Source organism: Plutella xylostella, chromosome 19 (genome assembly GCF_932276165.1).
Source record: "Plutella xylostella chromosome 19, ilPluXylo3.1, whole genome shotgun sequence".
Lineage (NCBI taxonomy): Eukaryota > Metazoa > Arthropoda > Insecta > Lepidoptera > Plutellidae > Plutella > Plutella xylostella.
The window spans coordinates 5,247,910-5,269,889 of record NC_063999.1 but is presented as its reverse complement, the minus strand read 5'-3'; the positions used below and the strand labels follow the sequence as shown (position 1 = coordinate 5,269,889).

The 21,980-nt window shown below is 37.9% G+C and overlaps 1 protein-coding gene across 1 annotated transcript; it reads left to right on the top strand.

Moving 5' to 3' along the window:
- Positions 1-5,537: 5,537 nt before the first annotated feature.
- LOC105390329 (proton-coupled folate transporter) lies at positions 5,538-21,900 on the top strand. The gene is made up of 5 exons (XM_038105917.2): positions 5,538-6,884; positions 13,092-13,193; positions 16,484-16,705; positions 18,716-18,872; positions 21,693-21,900. The coding sequence occupies exons 1-5, from the start codon at positions 5,915-5,917 to the stop codon at positions 21,778-21,780; spliced, it is 1,539 nt and encodes a 512-aa protein (XP_037961845.1). The 5' UTR covers positions 5,538-5,914; the 3' UTR covers positions 21,781-21,900.
- The last annotated feature ends 80 nt before the right edge of the window (positions 21,901-21,980 follow it).

Here is a 21,980-nt window from a genome sequence, read left to right as displayed (position 1 = left end):
GTATTAATTAGTGGTACAAAAGCTTTTGTTTGTTTGCACTTGGCACTGTTACTCCAGAGATTGGTGTGGCATTCTGTCGTTCGGGAACGTAACCAAGAGCGAATTTGGTTGAAAGGGATCGGTACTATCGGCTCTGGGCCTATTGGTGCAGTGTCAGATCCCTTTCGTGCAAGTTCATCAGCAGCGTCGTTCCCCAGCGACCCGCTGTGCCCTTTTATCCACTGGAGGGTTATGTTATTGTTTTGTGAGGCAAGCGATTCTAGAGCTGAGTGACACTCTAGTACTAGCCCCGAAGTTATAGTTTTGCTAGACAAAGCTAGCAGAACTGCAGCACTATCAGATAGGATACGAATACGTTGATTCGTAACCTTTCTAGATTTGACTGCGTTAGCGGCACGTGTAATAGCAACACATTCAGCCTGAAAGATTGTGTTGTATTTGCCTAGTGCCAGTGAAAAATGAATGTTTAGGTCATCCGAGTGAACACCAGCACCCGTACCTGACGTTTTTTTTGGATCCATCAGTGTATATTCTCAGTTCATATATACTGGACTGATCTCTTGGTTCTTCATGCAATTGAATGTTGTAGTGCCTATTAAATATATGGATAAGCGGAATTCGATCACCAATGGCTGCCATCATTGGTTGATGTTTTATGGCCTCCAACATAATGGATGTGTGTGACGCTGTTGAGTTATTTGCCCAGAGGCCAGCTGCTCTTAGTCTAAAAGCGGCGGCAGCTGCTTCCTGTTTCACCACGAGATGTAATGGTGGAAGGTCGAGAAGTACCTCGAGTGCGGCCGTGGGTGTTGATTTCATGCATCCTGTGATGGCTACACATGCAAGCCTTTGTAGCTTTTGCAGCTTGTTTTTTACTGAGCTAAGTTCTGTTCTGGGCCACCAGACTACAGAACCGTAAGTTATGGTAGGTCGTATGACAGCTTTGTACAGCCATAATGTTAATTTTGGTTTAAGGCCCCAGGTTTTTCCTAACATTCGCTTACACTGCTAGAAAGCGATCGTAGCCTGTTTTATTTTGTTATCGAGATGTTTATTCCAGTTCAACTTGTTATCTAGCGTTATGCCAAGATATTTCACTTCAGTTGAAAGTGTTAGTTGAGTACCAAATAATGTAGGCAAGCTCATGTTATTGAGTTTTCTCTTGTTAGTGAATAGGACTAATTCTGTTTTACTGGGATTGACTTTTAGTCGATACTCCCTGCACCATTGCTCGACAATCTTCATTGCGGCCTGCATAACGCTACAATGAAGGTTCTCGAATTTCCCACTAATGAGGATGGTGAGGTCATCTGCATAGCCGACTGTATAGAAGCCGCTGCTGTTGAGTCGTCTAAGGAGGTCGTCAACTACCAGATTCCACAGTAGAGGTGAAAGGACCCCGCCTTGAGGGCAGCCTTTAGCTACAATGCATCTGGTTGTCCCGTTTAGGTTCAGTTGTACTGCTCTTAACTTTAACATATTATTTATCCAACCCCGTAGAGTAGGATTAACATTATATTTGGTTAAGGCAATGTTGATACTATCGAAGTTTGTTTTATCAAAGGCCCCTTCTATGTCTATAAAGGCACCTAGTGTTGATTCGACCGAATGGCGTAGTGGTTAGTGACCTGACTACTGAGCCGATGGTCCCGGGTTCGATTCCCGGCTGGGGCAGATATTTGTTTAAAGACAGATATTTGTACTCGGGTCTTGGGTGTTGATATTTATATTTAGTATCTATCTATCTATGTATTTGTGTAGATATATCAGCTATCCGACACCCATAACACAGGTTCTGCCTAGCTTGGGGTCGGATGGCCGTGTGTGAGATGTCCCCACATATTTATTTATTTATTTATTTTATTCTTTGTTTGTTAGCGCACACTCAATTTTGTTCACTACGCTATGGAGTGCTGTTTCGGTCGATTTGCCAGCGGTATAGGCATGTTGGCTGTTATGTAATGGTTTTTGTTTGAGATTATTATCTCGTATGTGTCTGTCACAAAGTCTTTCTAGGGTCTTTAGTAGAAACGACGTTAAACTAATAGGTCTGTAGGACTTTGGATCCGTGTAGTCACTTTTTCCTGATTTAGGAATAAAGGTTGCTTTCACCTCTCTCCACTGTTTAGGAATATAGTTATGTGCTAAGCAAGCCTTAAAAATATTCGCTAAGCTTTGCACGATAACCTGTTGTCCCCACACTAGGAGCGCGGGGAATATACCATCCAAACCAGCTGATTTAAAAGGTAGAAAGCTGTTTATGGCCCATTCAATTTTTTCAACGGTTACTAATTCTTGGGCGGTTATCCAATCAGATATTGACGGGTTCGAGTGCTCGCTATTATCCCAGGTCAGATCATCAACGAGGCGGCAGTCTGGGAAATGCGTTTCAAGGAGTACTTGGCACGTTTCTTTATCGTTGTTAGTATAGGTTTTATCGGCTTTTTTTAGGCAGCCAAGGTTTTTATTTTGTTTTGCTTATTCATATAAACACAGGACTTCAAAAAAACCCCAGAAAAACGGTCTGAAAAGATTAAATCGGGCGATATTGCAGGGAAAAATTACAGATAAAACGAAAAAAGGGCGACCCGAAAACTGAATAACACAATTATTCCGCGTTCTTGGGGAGTATATCACTCCACGGCTTCTAAACTTGTATTCTACATTTGTCTAGTCCACCAATATCAAAACTGATTTGTATTCTTTACTTATAACTACTGACATGTATATTCTTTGAAATTTTTTATTCTTGACATTTTATTATTGTATAATTTACCATTGACTATCTATTATATTATTTATCTTGACATTTTATTATTGTATAATTTACCATTGACTATCTATTAGTATTTGAATTTTTTGTACTACTACGTACATTTAAATGTTATTTTAGTATTTAATTTTAGTTTAGGTATGACTTAATTTTTTATATTATTATTATTTTATTTATTTTTTCCATGACATGTAATGAATATTATGAATAATAAATACAATACAATACAATACGATTTAAAATTGGCGGCCATTTCCACAAATGAGAGCAACTTCCAATAGGGTGATTACTTTTAGCCCACCTTGTACTAGTAATAAGTAACTAGCTACCCAGCTAATTAAAAGTATAAGTAAAGTAATTTTTTTTGTAAGTTGACAAAGTAAAAAAAGAGATTTTGAGTTTTTTTAATTCAAATTAAGGCTTTTTTCTAAAGGTCTTCTTAGAAAGGCTCGAGACTCGAGAAGACTCGAGAATTTGGGCTCGAGAATTCTCGAAGCTCGAGAACGAAAATAGGTCGAGAAATCAGAAACCCTACGCGGCGCTGTCGAATCGCGCGCCGCTCGTGCGCTTCTACGGCCATTGTGCGTTTTAGTCTCACGCCGTTGAGACGTGCCGTTAGGTACTGTTGTGTACAAAATGAATCACATCGATACGAATTTTTCCACTGGAGCTGGGAGGAGGATGCGACGTATGCTGGATCTTCGTAAAGAAAACTCTAACTTGCACAGTAATTCGTCGAAACTGCTGGTTGATAGGCGAAAATAGTTATAAAATTTATAACTATTTTCTCGTAAATCAGAGAAAGATGTTACGTGTTCGCCTCTCAGTAACCTTGTAGCGTTATAAGGATCAACACCTACTGTTCTTCGACGTTTTTGTTGCCTTTTTTCCATAAAAAGTAAATAGCCAGTACTCTAACCGCATTGCCGTTCATTTTGTATCTGTTTGTACACGACTGACTCACAGCAGCGAAACGCGCCGTACTAATGTCGTTTTATGGTGCACCGCTGTTCAAACGCGCGCTGTCCAACAGCGCGCTGTCCAACGGCGCGTCTAGCGGCGTGACTGTAAAACCAGCCGAGTTTGGTGCTGAGGTAGTGCGGCGCGTTTACCGCCAGGTGGCGACTCCTACGAACCATACACATTGATATTTTTGCGATATATAACTGTTAAACAATGTAAAAAAAATTCTCTTCGCATTCAGAACTTCGTGTGTTTTAATATTTTACTCAGACGAAAATGGTTTTCTTACATACGTAGGTACAATACAACGCAACGACTGTAAGTAGTTGTTATTATGATGAAAAAAAATACAAAATTATATTATTAAGGTATTAAATGTACGAATTGTACGCCTATGCTGATGTTGCTGTAGTGGTTAAAACACAAGCTAATTCACCGAAATTAAGTGGCACCAGTTCCATTTTTGGCCACAAAAAAAATTATAACATAGGCTCAATATGCGCCCATCGCTTCCCCGTGCCCAACCTGAATAACAAGCTATGGAGTCCAACCTAGTTGTGAAAATCATTAGAAATGATCAATGTTTCAAGTTTTACGGACATTTATGTTAATTTATGTCTAAATCTGTTCAGGGTTCATTCTCACATTCAAAAGGTTACCACTTTGTGCAGATAACGTTAAGATAACCGGACCAAAATAATCGTTTTTTAATGAGAAACGCTATATCAAATATCAGAATTTTAGACTGACTAGGGATCCGTGGCATTTGTGTGACGCCCCTACGTCGTATAACTAAGATAGGCTTTTGCGAAATTCGTTTGTAAGCACTGCTTTTACTTCATAGATATACAAGAAGCGTCCATAGTCGAGCGAGCTTCAGTGATCATAACTGAAGTTAAGCAACACATGGCATGGTCAAGCAATGGATGGGTGACCGATTTCAAGTGGTTCTTTTCTGGACGCTTCAGATTATTGAGATCAATATGCCACATATTATTAGAATAATTATGCAGACTCATCAAGTAACAGCAGCAGCACTGCATTACTTGTAACTTTATAACCCCCCTTTTAGTAAAGAGGACACCGGGTCTTCGACCTGCACGCGGTACAAGGATCTTAGTCCAATTGAATTCCCTGGAATCCCTGATAAGAACATACCTGGGTCTAGGGTACATTGAAAACGTATGGCCTTTTCCTTATACAGGGTGTAAAAGTGTGAAAGTGACGCTCCGGGTATTTTTAAGAATAAATATTTTTAATTATTTTTTGACTGCGCCACAGTATTACACTATTTGCAGTTATTAACGTTTCAATTTGTTTAATATATTAAGTGTTCTTGATCCAAATAAAGATTTTTATTATTTATTATTATTATTAAATAAAGAAATAAAACTTGAACCACATCATACCAATCAGACAAGTCAAAGACTGCCGGTATCTGACTGACAATAAATCATTACACCATGATGAAAAACCTTAGTCTGGCTCTAGTGTTTTCAATGAAACGCTAAGAAGAAGACATTTAAATATACCTAGGTGCGTACTACGTACTCTACACCTCAATAATTTTACTACTGAAAACCACTACGGATTTGGACACGAAACCCTCAGAAATAAGAGCGTATGACTTTTAAAGATACGGAACTCCAAGAAATAAGACGCAGACTTTAAGAAAACTTGTCTGATGGTGATTCATAATAGGTCGTTATCAGCCTTTTAAATTTACCGTGACATTAAATAAAGGTACCTATAAATAAATGTAAATGGACGAATGTTTATTTCCACGCTTTGAGGCACAAAGACTGTTTTAGTTCGTATTTGTACGTTTGTAGTTATTTACTGAGACAAAGGGCTGTCGCCGATAGTGAGGCGAAAGATTAAGTTTGTGCAGAAGTAGGCGCCCACTCCCCGTGATAAGGACTCTAATGAAACTGTATCAACGCAACAGCTGAGAGGCAGTGCGGCCGACCCACTCGCGCGCACCACCCGTCCGCTTCCATCACTGCCTCGCCACGAGCAACCAGCGCGAACGCCTCTACGATTTTAATAATTTAATACTTATTAAAAAACTTAAATATTTTCTCAGTGTAATTTTAAATTCGTTCTAATGTAATAATCAGTTTAAATGGCAAACTAAAAAACAAATGAAACGTAAGCCATCAAAAATTTTACGCGAAAATGACGTTGCGGGTCGAGCCACCCGCGGAAAAGATCGTGGAACAATGCAAGTGCAACAACGCGTACGCGGCCGACGTGAATCGGAAAGCGTTCAATCAGAGACTCAAGGAGTTCATTAAAAAATCATGGGCCTTCCGATCGAAAGTTACAGTGGAACCTTTTGTAGTATGCTACATACTGCCGAGTGTGCTGGCGGGGCTGGCGGTCCAGAACCTGTGTCTGGAGAAGTCGTGCCTCGTGAACCTGCAGTACGACCGGCGCACGTGCGACCACATCATGCAGGGGACCACGTCCAACTACACGGAGGAGGAGAAGAACGTGCAGACCATGGTGGCCAGCATGACGGCCTGGAGCTTCCCGCTGCAGACCGCGCTGCCCGGCGTGCTCACGCTGTTCATCGGCGCCTGGAGCGACCGCACCGGCAACAGGAAGGCCTTCATGGTCCTCCCGATCCTGGCCAAGCTGATCTCCATCATCGGGATCATCCTGAGCACGGTGTTCTTCTACCAAGTGGGCCTGAACGAGACGGCGCTGCTGGAGGGGCTCCCGCCGGCGCTGGCGGGCGGGCGCGTGGCCATGACCACCGCCGTGTACAGCTACATCACCGACATCACCGCCGAGTCCGAGCGCACCTTCCGCCTCGGCATCATCACGGCCATCCTGACGCTCAGCCGGCCTATCGGACTATCCCTCAGTGGGATCATGACCAGGACGTTCGGTTACTACGGAGTGTTTATGGTGGCGTGCATGTTCTATTTGGTAGGGTTCGTGTATATCGTGTTAAGACTGAAAGAGAAGCCGAAGAAGGAGAAGGCGGTGGAGGAGGGTCCCCCGACCATCATGTCGGTGTTCTCGGTGGGGGACCTGGTGTCCACGGTGACGGTGGCGTTCCGCCTGCGCGAGGGGAGCCGCCGCATGCAGCTGCTGCTCACCATGGTGGCCTACATGTTCATCGTCGGACCTGTGTTAGGTAAATATGCCACCAGATTCACCAGATATTATGTCCTTTTTAACATTTCTTCCGTTTTATTGGAAAGTCGTAAAACGGTTGGCACAACATGTGCTCGCTTTAAATAATGTTATTGCTCTATGCAACTTTAATTTTGTTGCTAGATCGTATAGCAATACTATTCAAGGTTTATCTGTATGTAGTTGTTCGATATCATGTAATTTTTTCATAAGATTTTTAATTTCTTCAACGAAACACGTTTGCTGGATTTACTCAAATGGAAAATTAAGAAACGTTTTCAGATAACGTCTAAACGTGATTGATAGATATTTATATTTTGCTTTACATTTGCAGTAGGAGGCGCCAACACCAAATTGGTGATGATAATTATCTTTACCTACCTTTGCACTGATACCTATAAGACAATTTAGACATACTTAGTAGGTAGTATGTATGTGCATAAAAATTCGACCTTAGAATTATAAATTTCTCTATTTTATTCGACTTGTGTTGACATTGGAAGTGATCAAACATCTAAATTTTGTGCTGTTAGATATTGAGAACTCAAACATTTTGCACACTTTTGCCACATAGCGATGGCAACACGGGCGGATTTTACATGTTGCTTCATAATTTGGCTATAATGCCAGAATATTTTCTTTTAGGCGCAAGTAAGGTAATATTCTACCTACGATACGATTACAAAAATGTTACAGGAAAATATTAAGTTTTAAACGATTTTTTAATTTCCTCCTCTGATATGAAAAATCTTCTTTGTGTAAAATACTGCTGTGCAAAGATTATCTCTTCAATACATTCGTGTAATGTGACCATAACATAAGTAATATATTATTCAGATAAATACTATTTATGTCAATACCGGTTATACGTTACATTAATAAGTCAATTAAGATATATATCATATATCTATTATGTACGTTGAATGTTCTACCGTTAATTATTATCTTCTTAGCGTGTCGGTGAAAAATTTTAGAGCTGAACTAGGGCTGTCAGCTTGGGGAAAGCATTAATCATTATCCAGACAGATTATGTACGTACCTAGGTAATACCAGGGGGTCACTCTAGACAAACAACTAAGTTTTGGAGCGCTGCTGCGCGAGCCACGACTCTATCTCGTAGTATTCAAGGTCCCGATTGCACGACAGTTCCCTTCGTTCATTTTTTGTCTAGCCCAGGGTGCGCCGAACATAAGATATAATACTGGATTAATATTGATAACTACGTATTTTTGGACATCATTTTACTTCCTCTCATCATCATGAACCACCTGTTAATACCTACCTATTTGTCCTGCGAAATAATTATGATAATTCGCCATATCTGGTTATGGTTATTCCGTTATGCCAGAACACGCTTATGACACGAATCGCCCAACATTAGTCCCCAAGTGTGTACCCACTCTTAACATTATACACACTCGGTCCAAACACATCTATACATGTGTAGGTATATACATGTATAATCGTCCTTTTCGCTTCGCCCTAGTCGAGTAAAAATAACTACATTTAAAAATATCCGCGTCACTATTACGTAGGCCTTTGGTGTTGCAAAAACATGCAAGTTAGTTAGTCATCGAACTCTACATGTAAAGCCGGCTCCACATTTGTATCACTTCCTCCTCCTCCACATCCCATCTGCTAGCCGAGCACGGGGTGCAAGAAGCGCACGTCATGACGTGACGCTCGCTCTCGAGGTCGCGAGATGTAAAACTTTTGTCACGTCTTGACGTGCGCGTCTTGCGCCCCGTGCTAGCCCTTCTGATCTCCGTATTTTAGCCTTGGCGCGTGTCAACTCCCCTCCGTAGCATCATAAGACTAATAATAACTGACTAATTATTCTGTCAAATAAATATACGGAGACCAGACATAGGGAAATAATCACAGACCTGTATTTGAATAGACAACGCTTGTCTCATTCCTTGTATAGAAACCAAGCGTGCCATTATTTTTATACCTACTGTCACGTCAGTCACGTCACTTGAACGATTTAGTTTAGGAACGTCCCTAATGACACTCCGCTAAAGGAAGATAATTTCACTCCCTTTTTACACGCGAAGTACATGCACTTGCGTTGTCTACTCAAATACAGGTCTGTGGAAATAATACAAATGAGCACGCGGCTTTACAGAATTCGTCAACGACACGGATATAATCATAATCATTGCAACTATGTTAGTATTACATTGATACCTAAGTATTTATTTATTTACTAAAATTGTATTAAATCTATGTACTAAATGTACCTACATATAACTTTCGTGATCATAATTTCCTGAAGCATAAATAAATGTTCCTGGGCATAGCAACATTTTCTCAAAACATAACAAGTAGAGGTACCTAATAAGAAAACACCTGTGCCCACGCATATACAAATCCACACAATTTGGTATACAAACAGCGTAACAGTTAGCAATTTGCTGTTGAATAAAATACTAATTAATAGGTACTTAGTTCACGTCATTACCATTTAGTTATTAATGAATGAAAATATGAATCAAATAGTGAAAATGATGACGTATTATGGTGTTTTGATAGACTTGCATTTGGTATACAAATTAAAAATAATGTACGGTACACACGTGCGGTACACACTATTGTACTATGTCAAAAAAAATACTTATTATAAATTTTAACCAATAAAGCTGCTTGCGTTAACGCTGCAAGACTCTACTTACAAAATTTAATGTCATACGATTGACGTTTATCATATTTTTTTATTTAGTTTTATGGTTAGGTTATCGCTAGCAATAGAATTTATAGAATTATGGAAATGAATTAGGTACGGTGGCCTGCGCCTAAAAGTATACAGGCGGAGTTTTTAAAATAGCGATCTCAAGCTCACATGCTGCTCAAGCATATCCACATAAACACCACTGCTACACACATCACACACAACACGACCCCGGATTTATAACAGATGTAGCTGGTCCCTTCATCATCAGGGACCGCTATTTTAAAAACTCCGCCTGTATACTTTTAGGCGCAGGCCACCGTACTTACTTATATATTTTAGGCGTAGAAGTATTTATGGTAAAGTTCGCTGATGGTAAGGTATGTTGGGTTGGGGTAGGTAAGATAAGACCGGATCGGGCCTAGACCGGTTAATTCAATTTTTTTACTAAACTCTTTCATAAAAAATAAAAATCATTGCGCTTTTAAAAATGTACAGGGTGTTGCAAAAAGGGTATCTATACTTCTCCGAAACCTACGTGTGCAGTATGTATACTTATCTACCAGAAATAAAATCTAAATGTAAATTTTCGACTTAGTATACCCTTTTTGCAACAACTGTAGATTTTGTTTGTCGTTTTTTGTATTTTCTAGTATCATTCAGTCAGTTACATCTGTAAACCCCGAAAGATGGTGCTTACATTAAGCGTTTTTTGCAACATCCTGTATAAATTACACTACCTAAATATTGCCCAATTACATTTAAACAGTGCGTGATCTATCTGTACAAGTGGAAGGTTATGATAACACTAAAAACGTAGTCATAGTTGACCTGCTTATTCTTTCTTATTTTCCACACGTGGTAAAATAATGTTTCCCATAAAAATCACTTTTTACTATTTACTCACACTCTCCTTGCACTGAAGTTGTTTTTGGGATTCCGTTCATCAAATCGTAAAAACGGAACCCTTACAGGATCACTTTATTGTCCCTCTGTCTGTCAAGCAAGAACCTTCCCCTCGTTAAGTACTATCGAGCACCTAGGTACACATCTAGAATCTAGATCTACAGGTTTCCTCGCGAAAAACATACGTGCGTAATTTTCCAGTTTAGACTTCACCTGCAGGAATTTTCCGATTTCAGGAGATCTGTGCACGTAAATACGTTGTTATCTTTGACATTTCGTATTGTTCTATTCAGTTAATAAACAAGCACTTTTGTGCGTAATAATGGTAACTATTTATGTACTATCTTGTTAACTATTTACCTGTCATTCCAAGTGTTGGTCTGTCAGCCAAGTTTCCACTTTTAGCTGAATGAGGCATGGTCTTCATGGTAACAAAGAAATTTATAAATAACAAATGTACAGTGTGCCACACAGATATCTTAGAGCCCTGATTTAGTTACTGTACCATTTATCTTAAAAATAAATTTCGGAAGTATTTGTGAAGATGTAGTAGATAAATTCTACCTATTACTCTCAATTTTAAACTAAAGTGGTGTTAAGAATATTTTTGAATTTTCGTCACGTAAGGTACGCTGATAATATGGTTGTAAGCTTGTAAGGGGCCGTCCATTAATCACGTGAGGCTCAAAGGGGGGGGGGGTGGGGGTAATGAAAACCTCACGAAACATCACGAGGGGGGAGGGGGGGTTATCGTTAGACATCACGTGTATTATTTTTTTGTCAAAAATTAGGTATTTCTGAACCGATATTTTGGACGGCGCAAAAATTTTAACGATTTGTAGTATGACCAATTTTTTTCTAGTCAAAAATTGCCTTTACATAGACTTCCAAAAAAATACACGTGATCCAGGGGGGGGGAGGGGGGGTTGGTCCGAAACCTCACCAAATATCACCAGGGGGAGGGGGGGTCAAAAAATGAGAAAAACGACCTCACGTGATTAATGGACGGCCCCTAAGTTTAAGATTTTAACTCAAGTGTCTAACTGGACCTAAGATAAAAATTAATGCCAACACTCTTTCCCGTAGTTTTACGAAATATTCTGAGCCACGTAACTCAATTATTTCTTGCCTCATCCAACATTGCCAATGTTAGGTAGGTACTTGAATACATTGTTTAAAGCTATGAGTATTTATGTATTTGTGATGCCTAGTTAAATGTGTTTATCTAATTATCAGATCATTGTGACAATTCTCAATTCTTTAGGTATTTCCTGGTCTTAGGTAAGGTCGGGTAGGCTGATTGTTGAAGAAGCGAATATTACGAACAATCGTCTTTCGATATTCTTTGACTAGTGTATACGCAAATCGCAAATGCAAACTAGCAGCCTGCAATAATTCCCTAATGGACAAGCCTCCTTCAAGACTTCAGGTAGGATTATTGCCATAAATAATATCCATGCTTAGATTCGAGATAAAACATACACAAATAAGTTAACACCTAAAGGGTTGACAAAATATTTAGCCACAAAAGTGAGTTACATTTGAAATATTATAATTATAAGGTTAAAATAATATTTTGATATTTTTTACACGCACAAATTAGCAAACTCGTCTAATCCACGGTGTTTCCAACATAAAGCGCATTACAAATGACACGTGTGTAATATGATTTTATTTCTTAATACAATGTACTAATTTGGATATTTCTATAATTTCAGCAGTTATCACAGGCTTGTTCGGATCCCATCTTGACACGCGACTTTGTTTGAAATAAGATATCTTTTGTTTGAAGCGGATATGAGCAAAATACTTTAGTGAAATATTTAAACTGTTATTCATTTAAAGCTATTACGATTTCTTATTTCCCCCAAAAAACCGCTTTATTACGTACTAGCTGTTCCTGCGCGCTTCGCTTCGCCTTAAAAAGTTTTCCCGTGGGAATTCCGGGATAAAAAGTAGCCTATGTTCTTTCCCAGGGTCTAGACCGTATGTATACCAAATTTCATTCAAATCCGTTCAGTAGTTTTGGCGTGAAAGAGTAACAGACAGACAGACAGACAGACAGACACAGTTACTTTCGCATTTATAATATTAGTTAGGATTAGGATTAGGATGTTTCAGAATATTTCAGTAAACACCTTTCTACACTCCAAATGAAATAGGGTGACAGTGACTGACAGAGAATTTTTTTTTTTGCAATTTCACTTTTTTATAGTAACGTCGCTTCAAGAAAATCGAACACCGTTTTTTTAAAATCTAAGACAAGGTATTTTTATTTAACCATTTCCTGCACAAATATAAATACTTACTTACCTATAAGTGTACAAAGGGTAGACTAAATTACTATACCAGGAGGTGCAATTTTTTTAGGTGCATTTTATCCATTTGAGTAAATCCTGCTATAAGTGTTAAGTAGTACCTACTTATTACTATCATTATAATTTTTATAACCTCCCTAATTTTCATGCTTGCAAAATTTCCCCCTACCCGGGCCATTTGGTCATTTTGTCCTACACTCGCTTTCTCCCTCAGCCCTGGATTCCGGGACGAAAAGATAGACAAGGACAAATGTTTCCAGATGAGCGAGACGACTGGCTCCAATCACTAATCGATGTTTCATTTGGGATCAAGGTGAGGCGCAGATGACATACTGGTTCACAAGATACCAGTTCAAGTTTACGGAGATCGACTACAGTTTCTTCTTAGCATATTCCGTCGCTGTTGGGAGCATTGGTGAGTTTCATTTATTTTATTAGCGAGTATTTTTTGGTAAGTATTTAAACATTGTGTTGGTGACGGTACCTGCGCGAGGTTTGGTCCTCGAGAAGTTACAAAGCACATCGGCAAATTCAATGTCAATGTAGTAATTATTATCCCTGTTCAACTAACATGATAATGTACTTAATACACTTGTAACTGTTCACCTAACACCTGAAGATACCTATAGGTACTTTCTTATAGCACCTAAATAACAAGGAAGAGATACGAATTAGATCTTTCGATCAATAATAATAATATTTTTCATCGTCTTACGACGTCGCCATGACGACGTAGGCATAGGTAGGATACAAAATATTTACTTTATAATGTCACCTATTTTGTAATCATGTTGATATACGAATTGCTTATTTTGGCAAGCAATCGTGAATTCTGCTAAAATCAGACAGCATTTTATAATAGTTATTGGCATTTTATTAGCCCTACTCTATATTTGAAGCCTTTGAAGTCGCATACTGTCTAAAATAAGCTTTTTCGCCCAAGCGACGTTGTAGCTCACTTCTAAGGCCGCGTCCACAACGCCATCGGGCAGACCGACGGCGGCGGCGGCACGCACTGGTATAATTTGTTTATGGCGGAGAATTACAAATCTCCGCCTCCATATACTAAATCCACGAAATCTAATAATACATAAGTACGAGTACTTGCTAATATGTCTTATAATTAGTCTGTGGCCGCTGCGCCGCGCCGCGCCGCTCTGCCCGCTGGCGTCGTGGACTCGCCTTATAGATATTCTTCGAGCTTTTAACTTAAGTCACATACGCTGAGTTGCAGAAAGGTACTTTAAGCTAATGTCGACCTTAAATGACTAGCTGCCCTGCTTTGACAGTATAGGGACAGAAAGAGACAGACATATATTTAATGCCGACATTAGCGTAATGTCCCTTTCTGCAACTCAGCGATAGTATAATAAATACTTACTTATTTAGTTAAGGTTATGGTAGCTACTTACTTATGTACATAAGTTACATAACATAGGTACCTATTTATAAGGATTTGGAGCGACCAAAACCCGTTTCTCAGTGCAAAACGTGTTTTCTAAGTAAGCACGTCTAACCTACCTACCTAATACTGTAGTAGGCGTATTGGAAAGGTTAGCATCAGACATGAATAATATGTTTCACCCCTGACCGAAAAAGAGGGGTTTAGTACATTTAACTGTTTTAACGTAGTAGTTGTCTGTTTTATAAGAAGCGTTTGTAGCATCAGCTCCAAACTGACGAATTGAGAACCTCCTCCTTTTTTCGAAGTCGGTTCAAAACTACGGAGAAGATCCAGCCGCAGCCTTCCCTCAACTCTAGGTACACATCCGGCCACTAACTTCTACCTTTCAAAATGGTCGATTGGCCGTGCATTCACTAAATTACTCTTTTGCGACAAAGCTAAGCATAATACAGGCTACAAGGCCAGACATGTTTTCACATAAACATCTAATTTATGTACGTTCCTGATGCCAAGGTACCTACTTACTTACCAAAAATATTTTTATCAAGTTATTTAACTGTGTACATAATTATTATGTTTGCTAAATAAAAATATCCTTTTATGTCATGGAGATAAGGTTTTCCTCTTCATATTATGTACTTACCTAGGTAGTTCTCATGGTTTCGGCAGCAGGTTACCTGACTCATTCATCATAATGATAAAAGTGTTATGAATGAAACAATGATTACAGTTTATGAGCATTTAGAAACAGTTGATACTTTTCATGTTTTTTTATATAGGTATTACGAACTTTACATTAGCTTAATAAACATATATATACTTAATATACATAAACAGTTAGTACCTACATTCTGAAATGTTTAACATAGTTATGTATTTTTTAAATGATCTTGACTTTCATAGGTCATGCATAGTTAGGTATAGGTTACAGTTAGTCAAATGAAAAACTTGCCCATAACAGATAAAAGAAAATTTACTTAGAAATTCACATTTAAAACTTAAGTTGTTCTTAACTTGATGTTCTCAGTTGTAAAACCCGTAGGTAACTATAATTTCATTAATGTAACTAGCAACTATAAAAAATATCAACGGATTTGATACAGCTTCTATTTGTTCAGAGAACAGTGGAATATTGTTATGTTTACTTTTTAATTGCCACGCTTAGGTGTTTGTTTTTCATCATAAATTGACAGGATTTTAATCATATTATTAATATTATCATAATTCATAAACTCTAATTAGTACTAATATTTACTTTTTGTGAATCCCGCACACTCATGTATATTTAAATATAGTAAAGATATCTTTCATAATCCAACTTAATTATGTTTGGCATTATCAGATGACTAAATTAAATACGCACACAACTGCACATGAGATATGAATTCATAATAAAGAATTCAAATAGAAAGAAAGAAAGAAACATTTATTTGACACACTGAACAATAAAAACAGAAACAAAAAAAGAAAAAGAATTCTACAATAATATATATGAAAAAACAGAAAATAATACAATATAAACAAACAACGTTGCTGTCCAGAGCGTCAAAAAGGCACCAGCTCAGCGTGTGCTGTGGCCAGAGAGGCCACAGCGCTGGTTTTCAGCTGGCCCTTACTGTTGTGACCTCAGTCACGAACGCGAGGTATATTAATTAGGATGGGTTGTGTTGTGTGTATGTGTGGAATGTGTGTATATTTGAGTAAATACATTTGTTCATTCTACAAGCTAAAGAGGCAGAGGGTCGGCCATATCTGCAAAAGAACCGATGGCCGTTGGGGTAGACTAGCGGGGGGTAGAATATGGGGCAGACAAACCTGACCCCTCTCAGGATTGACAATGCTAATAACAGAGGTACCCATCTTGTTCCTAAGACATAGGTAGCCTTAGTAGTTCTATGGCACTACTTATGAGAGCCATAACTACGCTGAGTTGCAGAAAGGAACTTTAAACTAATGCCGACCTTAAATTGCTACTCTGGCTTTGACAGAATATGGATAGAAAAGGACAGACATAGATTTAATGTCGACCTTAGCTTAAAGTTCCTTTCTGTAAGACGGCATTAGTCCAACAGAACGATTTCGAGCGGATCATGATACAACAACGGGGTGCGTTGTTGTATCATGATCCGCTCTTCATCATCATAACGACCCATCACATCCCCACTGCTGGGGCACGGGTCTCTTTCCAATGAAGGAAGGGTTTTAGGCCTAGTCCACCACGCTGGCCTAGTACGGGTTGGTAGAACCCTTCTTCCTTCACACAATCACACAACTTATCCACTCAATTTGCACTCATCCAGGTTCCTTCATAACGATATGTCTGTTCAGCAAGAGATGGAACATAGAAGACAGCGTCATCGGGGTGATCGCCTGCGTCAGCCGCGTGTGTGCGTCGCTGGTGTACGCCCTGGCGCCAACACGGACCGTGTACTTCCTGGGGCCTGTCCTGGACATGTTCAGTGCTGCTGCAGCCACCTCGCTACGCTCCATGGCGACGAAGCTCGTGGAGGTGGATGAAGTTGGTAAGTTGGTGCAACCTAGTTTTTATTCTGTGGTTGAACACAATTGAAGTTTTCTAACAAATGCTCTTTTGCAATTTTTTGTTCTCCTTAGCGAGTTTTTTAAAGGATTGATGTAATATTATATAACAATCGACCAATGATTGTAAAATATTACGTCTAATGGTGGGTACAGGCAGACCTACGTTACGAGGTGTAATGTAACATGTTACAGAGCGAGTATTCGTTCATTCACGTAGTGTTAGGGGGGATTTTAGAACCCACCTTAATATCAATAATCATTTTTGTACTAAAATTAGGTACGTACCAAAGACCGCACTGCTATTCCTTAAACCTACGAGTACCAAATATAGTATGTTTGATTATACATATTTCTCGATAATAGTTAGTTACTTAAATAACGCTTCTAGCACTTAAACATTTTTGAATCCTTTAACAGTTTAATAGTGTAAAGACAACACAATGTTTTGGTAAATTATGATTGAGAACATCAAGCTTAATAACTTGGCCTTAGAGTGTGCCTTAACTTATCTAAAAAGAGTATGTCTTTCTAGGATAATAAAGTACCTAAGTAGGTAGTACTTATAATTATTATTATCATCTATGTGTAAATGTTAAGTAATATCGGTCAAAGTTCAATGTTTGCATTGTACCTACGTTTCATATTTATAAATCGCTCATTACTTACATTAATTGTTTCGGTGATAATGATAACAATAATATACTTACTTACGTATTTATATAAATGTATACTTACGCGACTGAATTTGATTCGCAATCGTTCGTACATAATTTATTATAACGCACAATACATGTGTAAGAAATTAAATTTATGATAATAATTATTGTTAGTATTTCAAACAGCGATATGTGTCTACAATTTGTTGCAAGTTCTGTATTGGGTAGTACCTATATTGAAGTGTTGCTAAGTACCTACACAACGTATTTTGCAAAGTCTTATGCCGTTTAAATACTTTTGGAGATTTATGAAAATAAAAATATATTTTTTTCAAAGTTTCTACTGTAGTGTGTACTGTAGATTTAGAGCAGACTGGGCAGAGAAACCTGAAACCTACAGGAGAGCGGATGTAGCTCAGTCGGGTAAGCGCCCACTTCTCACGCCAGACATGCGGGTTCGAATCTCAGCACTGACATATACCAATGAACCTGCACATGAATAGTGGATTATTCGCTTGTGAGACACATCTGACTACCCCTTCGGAGATTACAGTCTTGAGCATATTATTATGTATGTACTTATATTATTATGTATAAAAAAGAAGAGTGTTTAGCTTAAAATTATTAATGAAGGAAACGATCAAGCTCCGACCGATACAAACAGTAACAAGCATGACAAATTGGCAACCGAACCATTATCTAAATGTGGGTAAGCAACCATGCAATAGGTATTTATTTTGGTGCATTCTCTATTGTTAACCATCTGTAAACTACTAAACATACTTAAAAAGAACTTGACAGAGAGTGACAAACAGTTCAATAGCTATTTAAACGTTCAATAACTTTTTTATGAATAGCAAAATATATTCTACAAAACTTGAAAAAATTAAAACTGAAATTTAATATTAATGAAAATAATTTGACACGGTGCTCGTGCTAGACATGATTTTATAATATAATACAATGCCCATGGAAGTTTTTTTCTACTTCCATGACAATGCCATGCGTTTCCTCTATTATCCATAGAATATATTATTCACTGTTTTAAACCTCACTAGGAATAAATATTGTGACTTAAGTAGAGCTGTAAATATCAGTTCAGTTTCTTTCCCCAATTCTTCTCCTTAGTGACAGAGCCTTTGTGAACAGCTGGTAGAGTTTTATTATGACTATCGACAAAAATAATAGTAAAATTTTACCTCGAATGAACAATTTCATTTCATGTTTACGTAGTAAAAAAAATATTACTTAACTGCGTTACGTTTTTTAAATATAATTACTTAAAGTATAATTCGTGCATTTTTTTATATAATTCAGACAAATCTTTTTCCACAGGCAAAGCCAGTTCGTTGATCAGCATATCGGAAGCTCTGATCCCGGTTGTCTACTCGCCGATATACAGCAAGCTGTACCTGTATACTCTGTCTACTTTCGCCGGGTCCTTCTACCTCATCAGCGCCGCGTTGGCTTTGCCCGCTATTGTGATATTTTTGTAAGTATTCTAACTTCACTGACATACTTACAGTACAGAGCCCGTAGCATAAATTTTCATCGTGAACGTGAAGTAAAATTACTCGATGAATTTTGTTGGAAAAAAATAGTTCTGCTACCTACCGCCAGGGGCGCTGTTCATATTTTCATACAATTTAAAAAAAAAAACAACACGCACTCACGTCTTGTACTAATCTACCTACTCCCTTGCGGGGTAGGCAGAGGTGCATTGCTGCACCCACTTTTCGCCAGAGTGTATGTTAGTCCCAATGTATTATGATACGTAATGCCTCGCTTCGCTCGGATTTCTTTTCTTTATGGCAGGGTTACTTGTCGATCGGATGCCTAGCTGCGCTCGGCTGGTTTTATTTTGGTATAGCTTGTAGGAGGACTATGGGGGACTGACAATTTAATAGGGGGCGGACCTATTGCCATTTTACGGGCACATCCAAGACCCGAGAACAAATATCTGTGTTTAAACAAATATCTGCCCCAGCTGGGAATCGAACCCGGAACCATCGGCTCAGTAGTCAGGGTCAGTAACCACTACGCCATTCGGTCGTCTACATACAAAATTACTCGATGAATTTTACTTCACATTCCCGATGAAAATGTATGCCTAGGGCTCAGATATTATACTGAAACACGTGCTAAATAAATGCATTTTAAAAGTAATACTAATAACTGAATAAATTTGTATAATGTTCACGTGTATGTAGACCAGGTAGGTATGTGGAATAATTCTAATTAACTGTGAAAAATGTATGAAATAATAAACTGTGAAATATCTGTGAAAAAAAATAATGCTTCTAAACTTTGTGACAAGAGAAAATGAATTTTTCAAACTATGAAACTGTTAAAATCTATGAATGAATCTAGTCTAGACGGTATGTTAATTTGACAAGGTACTTACTTATAAGCTGCTAAATGAAGCTGACTGCTTATTTGTTCATCTCCGTCACTTTAAGGGTGCTTGCTCACGACCGGAAATCTGTGCTCGACTTTTTGTAGGAGGAAAATAGAACGTACTGTTTGCAACGCATAGGTACGTAATATCTACCTCCTATAAAAAGTCGGTCAGAAATATTATAGGTAGTATAAATAAGACAAGCGAATTGCGAAGTGGTTAGTGACCCTAACTACTGAGCCGAAGGTCCCGGGTTCGATTCCCAGCTGGGGCAGATATTTGTTTAAACACAGATATTTGTTCTCGTTCAGATGTTTGTACAGATATTGGGTCTTGGATGTATACCCATAAAATGGCAATAGGCCCGCCCCCTATTACAATGAGACTAACATAGCACTGGCGAAAAGTGGGTGCAGCAATGCACCTCAGCCTACCCCGCAAGGGAGTAAATTAGTACAAGGTGTGAGTGTTTGTTTGTAAGTAGTATAAATATGAAGAAAGAGAACTCGGTCCGATTATCTGTCGTCGTGGTGTGTATGTCTGTCGTTTGCGAGCACCCTAAATACCTACCAAGTAACTATGTTTATGTACATAATATACTTACAGTTCCTACAATAAATTATAAAAGATTCCGGAAATACACCTTATTAAAGTTTAGTTACAGTAGCGATCGTGATTCCTGCCATTGTTTGAGTTAAATTACTGTTTAAAATATCTACGGCTTTTTACGCAATATATTTTGTATTTAACAGGAGTTTTTTTAACTATTTCAGAGTTGTTCCCATAATTAAAGTTTCCAAGTACTATTATAAATTTCAATGGTGGTAATGGTACCTAACCCCTCCCCTCTTATAAATCTGGCACATAAGCGATGCTGTATTTTGATGATGGTTTATGTGTTGGTGGTAGGTGATAGATTTATTATAATATATAATATTATTATTTCATAGTTGTAGAAGCCTTGAACCATAGTTTATTGACCTTAGCAAGAATACTTTTTGTCATTAACAAATCGATTTCTACAAATGTAAAAAAAACAGTAAACGAAAGACCTTCAAACCGTTTTCTAATTCTATTCTATTGCGAATATCTAATTTAATTTGTCTATAAATAACCTTCTGGATTACATAGAAAGGCTATGGTTCAGTTACTTACGTTTCTTGTTAGAATTGACTTTCAAAATCCATAAGTACGTAGGAACCTTAACCTTAAGTGGGTAGGTAGATAGATATGTACCTAAAATGGTAGGAAGTATAGTAATATAATATTCATAACAATACCTTCTAGAAATTTGTCACACATTAATGGTAACTAAACTGAGTCATAAACTCAAATAACATAAGCCATAATTATTAAGTTTATTAAGCTGAATAAATTACCTTTAGGTACGCACGTATAAATTCCTATATAGGTAGTAGTACCTAAGTAGGATGGTTTGTACTTAGATTTTCTCCGCTTCCGTTCAATAATTATAATTGGCAAACGCATAATTGGGTACTAAGTTATTGTTATCAATAGATATCTAGGTACAGATTAATAAACGAACCGAATCGAGAATATATTATGACGAGATTGATTGACTGGCTGACCCCATGTATCTAGCTACAAAACTGTTATAGTGCCACAAACTTATCTGTTCCGGTGACAGCGAACTAAATTGATCCATATCTCATTACTTACTAATGAATTGTATATTTTAAAACATTAGATGGGTTTATTAACACCGCAAGAGACAAATAACAATACGAGCAAACTTAAAATCTTATAGAATTAAGAAATATTAGAGATTTATTTGAGCTGTCACCGGAACAGATAAGTTTGTGGCACTATACAGGCCAATTTGTACTAACTAATGTCAAAATTTAGAGCCTTCCTAGCTATTACTATTATCATACCATTTTTTTTCTTTTTCAGAATAATGTACTCGCTTCGAAAGGACGTAGAAAACACATTGGTTCAGAATGACATCGAAAACAGGGACAAAGAAATAACTCGCTTTTAATTAAATTATAATAGAAAAAGAAATTCCTATGTTGATAAGTTATTTTTAAGTTTAATTTAAAATACCACAAAATCTCAATAAATTTAAGACTTGTATTATATAAATTTATGATAAAATTAACTCGGGCTTTTCTTTTATGGTTGTTATTTACTTAGTTGTTCCCTTCCTGTCATATTATTACGAAAACTAACTCATCATAT

Bases quoted from the DNA above. Each gene is read 5' to 3' on its own strand.
- LOC105390329 (XM_038105917.2), top strand. From the start codon at position 5,915: ATGACGTTGCGGGTCGAGCCACCCGCGGAAAAGATCGTGGAACAATGC. The intron at 6,885-13,091 runs GTAAATATGCCA...TTTGGGATCAAG, and splicing joins CATCGTCGGACCTGTGTTAG to GTGAGGCGCAGATGACATAC. The intron at 13,194-16,483 runs GTGAGTTTCATT...GCACTCATCCAG, and splicing joins CGTCGCTGTTGGGAGCATTG to GTTCCTTCATAACGATATGT.